The 7,361-nt window shown below is 31.5% G+C and overlaps 1 protein-coding gene across 1 annotated transcript; it reads left to right on the top strand.

Annotated features, from left to right (window-relative positions):
* Positions 1 to 5,155: 5,155 nt before the first annotated feature.
* On the top strand, positions 5,156 to 7,076 carry LOC111281637 (cyclin-D4-1-like). Its single transcript, XM_022869321.2, has 5 exons — positions 5,156 to 5,748; positions 5,817 to 5,903; positions 6,001 to 6,313; positions 6,419 to 6,537; positions 6,640 to 7,076. Exons 1-5 carry the CDS (start codon positions 5,449 to 5,451, stop codon positions 6,877 to 6,879), a joined length of 1,059 nt encoding a protein of 352 aa, XP_022725056.2. The 5' UTR covers positions 5,156 to 5,448; the 3' UTR covers positions 6,880 to 7,076.
* Positions 7,077 to 7,361: the final 285 nt, after the last annotated feature.

Here is a 7,361-nt window from a genome sequence, read left to right as displayed (position 1 = left end):
TGTAACCAATCGGATCTTCCTTAGTGAAAAATCAGCCATAACTATTTAGAATAAAGAATTTCATTAAAGTTGAAAACATAATGGAAAGCAAATCTTGGCATATGGTGGATGGAATCCCCCCATATCATCAAATAAAATATAAATCACAAACAAAACATTAGAAGATTGGAAAGAGCTAAAATAATTTTAATCATAAAACATATAATATATATTAGAAACACATTTAATCTATAGCTAAACAACATCTAAACAAGGAAAAATAAGTTTATTGGAAGGCAACATGGATTACATACTATCAATCAAAAAGTTTACACATTGTTTTGTGTAAAAATCGATGGTGAACTGAACATGACGAAAATTAAATGATGGATAAAGAAGCTAAAATTTTTTCAAAGAGAAAAGTAAATGTTATGACTTGAGATCTGTTGAAATATAAATTTCAATTGTATTTATAATTGAAACATGAAGAAGATATATTTGATAGTTATATTATCTTCTGCTTCACGATTAGATGTTAGAACGTTCATATTGTCAGAACACGGTTATCAAGAGGGAAAACAAAATTTTAATATAGGAATATTAAAGGTGATTGTAAGAAGAAACACCTCAATTGATAACCAATAAAGGTGATTTTTCATACAAACACCTTAATCATTTATTTATAACGTATTTGAAGAAAGATCATGTCATACCACTCTGATCTATGAAACATTAAAAAAGGAATAATTTTTAAATAATGATCATTTAAGGTATTTTTTGCTCAAAAAATACCTTGAAGAATCTCTAATAGCAAATTGAAGAAGATTATTGAAAGCGTTTTTAACCAGAAACGCCTGGAATAACCCGATTCAATTTTATGAGTAGGTTGTTCAAGGTATTTTTTGGAAAAATGCCTTGAATAATCTCCAATGCAAAATTAGAGTGGATTATTCAAGGTGTTTTTAGTCATAAACACTTTGAATAATTATATCATAAAAATTGAAATGGATTATTGAATGCATTTTTTGCTAGAAACAGCTTCAATAACCCCATTAAATTTTATGAAAGAATTATTCAAGGCATTTTATGGGATAAAATGCCTTGAATAATTCTCAAATTCTAAAATTTTTTAGAGATTATTCAAGGTGTTTTTGTCAAAAAATGCATTGAATAATCACCTCATAAAATTTGAAATGAATTATTCAAAGCGTTTTTGGTCAAAAACGCCTTAAATAACCTCAATTAAATTTTTTGTTTTGGGAATTATTCAAGGTATTTCTAAGCAAAATGTCAAGAATAATCTCTAAAAAAATGGCAGAGGATTATTGAAGGTGTTTTTGGCTAAAAACACCTTGAATAATCCCTTACAAAAAAATTAATAAAGGTTATTCAAGGTGTTTTTGGTCAAAAATGCATTCAATAATCCCCTTATAAAAAAATTTTGAAGATTATTCAAGACATTTTTAGTTAAAAACGTCATGAATAATCCTATTTAATTTTTTTGTAAAGGATTATTAAAATCGTTTTTCAAGCAAAATACCATATATAAACCAAAATTTTTACCATCATAAACCTACAACTACATTTTATTTTCAGACGTGCTTTTTCAAAATAGCAACGACTATTTCACAATTTTTATGTCAAGTCAAATTTGAAAATAACGCTAATTTTCTCATAAAATCTTAGAATACTATAGAAAAAAATGGATTTTTTATTTCAAAATTTTGGGTACTATTGAAAATATGTCATTTTTTTTTAAATCAGATTACTTTGAATCAAACGTTAAAATTAAATACTCAACAATAAAATTTAAAAAAAATATATGTGAATTCTTCTTAACCAAATACTTCATTAATGAGCCGCGTTTTATCCAATACAATATAAAAAATAGTATCGTATTAGGTACGACATGACTAAAAAAGATTGTAGACCATATGCTGTATTAGACCATACTCTCAGTTTTAATAAGTTGTGCTAACACAACATATTAAATAATAGTGCCGAATGACATGACCTAATGGACTAATTTTTTAATGAATTATACCAACTCAATACAACTTATTTGACATCTTTGCATATAAAAACTAAATTAAATTGATAAAAATCAAATATTTCCCTTAAATTAAATTTTCATTACCAGTAATCTCCTTTGTAAATCAATATAAATCCACGTAGAAACTCCTAGTATACCCTGACCCTGAAATCAGATAGATTCTCGGTTAAATTTTTTTATATATAAAAAAAAATCTCATCTTTTTATTGAGGTTGAAGGAATAGTGAAGTAGAAAATAAATTCACAGCGTTGGCCTCGAATGGAAGGCAACTTGGACTAATCTAAATTGATTTGGGCCTCTACACAATGAAGCCTTAATAGTTAATTAATACCTAATACCCATTTCGACTGTAAAGTCTATGTTGTTCATAAATAACCACTACGTAAAGGCCATGAACCGAAGTATTATTTCGTATTTAAAATGTTAGCAGCGGTATTCTCAGAATTTCTTGCGACAATTCTGGCATTGGAATAGTGAATAGCGACAATTCTGGCTCATGTGCTGGACCCAATTGCACATAATGTCTCTGAGTTGATAATCAGAAAAATCAATTCTCAAAATTATAAGGCTCACCGGTTCAGTGGATTTTCTCCCTTAGTCAAGACTCAAGACCCCATTTGTTTCAGGGGAAAATATTTGTTGAATTTAGGCCATTAAAAGTTGTGTTGATGTTAGCCTTGTCCTCTGCATTTTATTCGAGGGAACAAGTTTTTTTGTTTTTTTCTTTTCCTTTTTTGATGGGATGGGATTCATTGGGCAGGCAAATTCCTTTCATGAAGTTGGTTATAGAATTCGAGCTTGTTCACACTAGTGGTACAAACGGAATAAGTGAAGCGCCTTGAGAGCTGCTTGAGCTGGCCCCTATTTTCTAAAATGAGCCTACTTTAATCTCAAATCACGAATTGCTAGGCTGATCAAGCTTCAGCCCATCAAATACATTGAGGTCAAAAAAAAGAAAAGAAAAAAAAATCCCAGGTATGGTTATATTTTGGTCATTGGATCAACATTTTTTCAACCATCAAATTAATATTAGTTAATTATCATGTTGATTATCAAATCAATTAATCTAACTTTTAATTAATATCAAATAAATTGATCACATTAACATAAACCGTTATAAAAAATAAAATAAAATTACAAATATTTTATTTTTATAATTTTTTTATAAGAAATAATTTGAGAATAAATAAATTACTCGATTCTCCATAAAATATATCGTTTCTGACAATTTAAAATTAATAGTTGTAGATCATACATACAAGATAATTTTAATAAATAATTACCAATAAGATTCAAATTCAAAAATTCTTTAATATAAGCTTTAACCAATTGAACCCAAGGCCTTTTATTTTTATTTGTTCTCTTATTTTTCTCCTGTCCTCGTATCTACCTTCCCTTCCCTATTATCGATATGAACGTAGGAACATGGCCTGAAATTTTACTATCAAAAACCTTCTAACCGTTTTCTCTATTACAAATTATTCCAACTTTCAAATCAATCATCCAACCAATTTCCTAATAAAGCAATTAGTAATCAAATCCAAAAAACCATCAACAAATCTCAACTGATTTAACCTTACCAAGACTCAAATTCTGATAAAACTTGGTACTCAGTTCATGAAAATGAAATGATAATACCATAAGAAACAAAGTCATATCTAAGCCTAAACTTCGTTTAAGTTTTGATTATCATAATGAAAATGTATTTGATACACACAAGAGGGGTTTCATTGCAGCTACGGCCTGTTAAGTTGAAGGGAAAACCATCTTCTAATTTCATTTTATAGATCCCTTTAAACCCAAGTGATCATCTTTTTTTGACCATAAAAGACAGACGACAGCCACAGCTAATATCGAGTTTGAGAAAAATACTCTTTTCATCGATAGAATCCATAGGGACCCATGGCTGCAAACCAATGGATCGACCGAAATACGAGCCTGTGACTATGAGCTGACGCCCACGAATTTAGTAAGACATTAATCAATAAGCATGTGCGCTTTGGTTTAATCAAAAGGTCGAATCAAACTTGACATTCCATCATCTGCCCTTTATTGCAATGCATTAATCCAAAAGTCCAATGGGACCTAATCCCTCTTCTTCAACCACATAATCCTTTTTCCCTTTATTATAAATGATTCTACATTTGACTTGATGCTTAGCAGGCCTTGTGTTCTCTTCTCCTATAGTAATATAAATGATATATCATACCAAAGATTTCACACTAGAAGAAAGAAAATTGGAGGGAAAGAGACAGAAATGAACAAAAAAATTATTTTTTATTTCTTATTTCTGTTATATATGATTTTGAATTACAGAATGGAAAGCAATTCTTTCTCAACCATATTTTCACTCATCTAGCTTCAAAATTTGGACGCGGAACTTTAGATATTAAATTCCAAACTATAATGAGCGGAGGATATGTGTGATGAAAAAAAAGAAAAAAAAAAAAACATTTGATGGTATATGAAAATCAAAATTGAAAAGATAATATATTCCTTTCTATTACTTGGAATTTTTTGGGATAAAATTTTTTATCAAGACTGTCTATAAATCTATGCTTTTGCACCTTTTAATAAAAATATGACAAGTCATGTAAAATTTATACTTTAATTTAAAAAATAAAAAATATATTACCTATAATTATTGAATTATTGAATACAATTAATCAATATTGTGCAAGGTCCATCAAAAAATTATATAAAATTAATACTTTTAAGTAATAAATTTTTTATTTTGATTGATTAATTGTAATATTATAATAAAAATTATAAATTAAATATTCTTAAAAAAAATAAATGTATATCTATTTTGAATTTTTAATTGCATACATTATTTGAATTTTATGTTTTTATGTCATATTATGATAATAAATTAATTAATAAATAATAATTAAAATTTTCATACATCACACAAGGGACTAAAATTAGTTATTATAATAATTATAGTATTACATTGCAATTTGCAAACTCTACCATGTGAAAAAAAATTTCTTCTATATAAATCATTTCGATCCCATAAAAAGAAACTGTCTATTTTGACATTCATCTATTTATAATAAATCATATTCTTTTTCTAGTAAAAAAATCATATAACCTTTAGAAATGGAGGTTTTTTTTTAATGTTTTTTTAGAGAGAATTGAAATTAACACAGCATTAGCCCGCCACCCCCAATAAACTCTAGAGAAAGAAAAAAGCAGAGTCAATAAAAGCAAGAAAAAAAAATTGATAAAAAAATAAGATGCAAAACCATGAAGCAAAGCTTCCTCATAAAAACTGAAAGCCGAATGACCAATATCACTTACTCCTCCGCTCCATAGCTGCAGTAATCAATGCCGTCGCAGCCTCCAAAGCTGCTATCCCTCCATTAAAAGCCGTTTCAGCCGCCACCACAGCATCTTTATCATTACCATCCAAATGTCTCCCTCTCACTCTCACTTTCCCTTGGACAAGTCCTCTCGCTCTGCTGGTAGTAGCTGCAGCATCAGCTTGTCTTGCTGTGAGGACGCAGGTGAAGTGGTAAACTGGGAACCCGACACGTCTTCCCACCATCAGTTTCCGTCTCCAGACAATTATCCACAGTACGATGAGGATACCATTTCAAAACTCATCGACTTGGAATCCGCTCATATGCCTTCTACCGATTACCTCCACCGTTGCCAGGACCGTTCCATCGACGTCATAACCCGGCAGGACTCCATCAATTGGATCCTAAAGGTACCCATTTTCTCTTATATACACAAAATATAATTTTTATTGATTTTTGATATGATAAGCCGATGCAGGTGCATGCATTCTATCACTTCAGCCCAGTAACGGCATTTCTCTCCGTCAACTACTTCGATCGTTTCCTCTCTTCTCATTATCTGCCGGTAAAGACGCCCTTTATTTCTGTATTTTAGGAATGAAAAATTTTGCAACTTTCTTTGCAAAATGCATAACTTTTTTTTTTTCAAAATTCGTCTATAGCAAGCAAATGGGTGGCCGTTTCAGCTTCTATCGGTGGCTTGTTTATCTTTAGCAGCGAAAATAGAGGAATCCGAAGTGCCATTGTTACTGGACCTTCAAGTATTCGAGCCCAGATTCGTTTTCGAACCTAAAACAATCCAAAGAATGGAGCTTTATGTCATGGCTACTCTCAATTGGAGACTACGTTCTGTAACACCCTTTGATTATCTCCATCACTTCATTCGCAAGCTTCCTTCATGCTCGACCCTGTTACCCGATTCGTTTTCTTTGGTTATCTCTACTTCTTCGGATCTCATACTCTGCACCGCCCGTGGTATAATTATACTATTGATCTATGAACTGAATTAAAGCTTATAATTTAATTTGTTAATGTTTCTTGAGTCTTATCCTTTTTGTTGGTTTCTGGGGTTGTTTGCAGTTATTGATTTCTTGCGATTTAGGCCGTCGACAATGGCGGCAGCCGCTGCGCTTTGTGCCGCCGGAGAGAGTTTTGAATTTCCTGCTGATTACGCTTTTTTTCACGAGAGTGTAAACGAAGTAAGTTATGTTTCAAGTGGATCTAAGTATGATTTTATGTTTCTGTAAGGGTCGTTTTGCAAATATTTAGTTTTTTGGCTCTTTTCTTTTTGTTTGGGATAGGAAATGGTGAGAAGCTGTCAACAACTAATGGAGGAATATCTGATCGACACGTGTCCTTCTGCTCGGCTCAAAGAGCTAAGAGTCAAACAGCCACCTGCGCCTCCAAGTCCAGTCGGTGTGCTCGATGCTATTGCTTGTGGCAGCTGTGACACGCGCTCCGAGCATCCCAGCTCCAGCAGCCAAGTAGAGCCGCCAGCCAAGCGGTTGCGATCTTCTGCTTCGGATGTACAGCAATCATAGATAAGACCCCACCTCATTTCATCTCAAGAAAATTGGAGACCCTATTTTTTGGTCATTTTTATGTCATTAATTATATAATGAACGGTCGAGATTGAATGTTGTAAAGTGGAGAGGGAATTTTTTATTTTAATCCTTATCATAATTATATAATTATTATTTTAAAGGCTAAATATAGTAGATATTATAAGTTTTGTTTTTCTATGGGCTTTTTGATTAAACCGCCTAAGCTGAGCTGGTTCTCATGATGTTTAAATTATACTCAACGCATAACCCAATCACACTGCATTAACACTTGTGAGTCGTAACTCGTTAAGATAGTTGGACCAATCATTTCATACAGACTAAGACCAAAATACCCTTTTCTTTTTCTTTCTTGCACCGTTGGTTGTGTATCTACTTTTGCTGATCTTTAAACGAGCAAATTGATTGGCAAATGGTGATACAGGTTACTGTGTGTGTGGGAACAGATGCTTTCACTCCAA

The sequence above is a fragment of the Durio zibethinus genome, chromosome 5 (genome assembly GCF_047325235.1).
Source record: "Durio zibethinus cultivar Kanyao isolate XHJ-2024 chromosome 5, ASM4732523v1, whole genome shotgun sequence".
NCBI lineage: Eukaryota > Viridiplantae > Streptophyta > Magnoliopsida > Malvales > Malvaceae > Durio > Durio zibethinus.
Note: the sequence above shows the minus strand (reverse complement) of the source record. Positions and strands in the feature narration are given on the sequence as shown.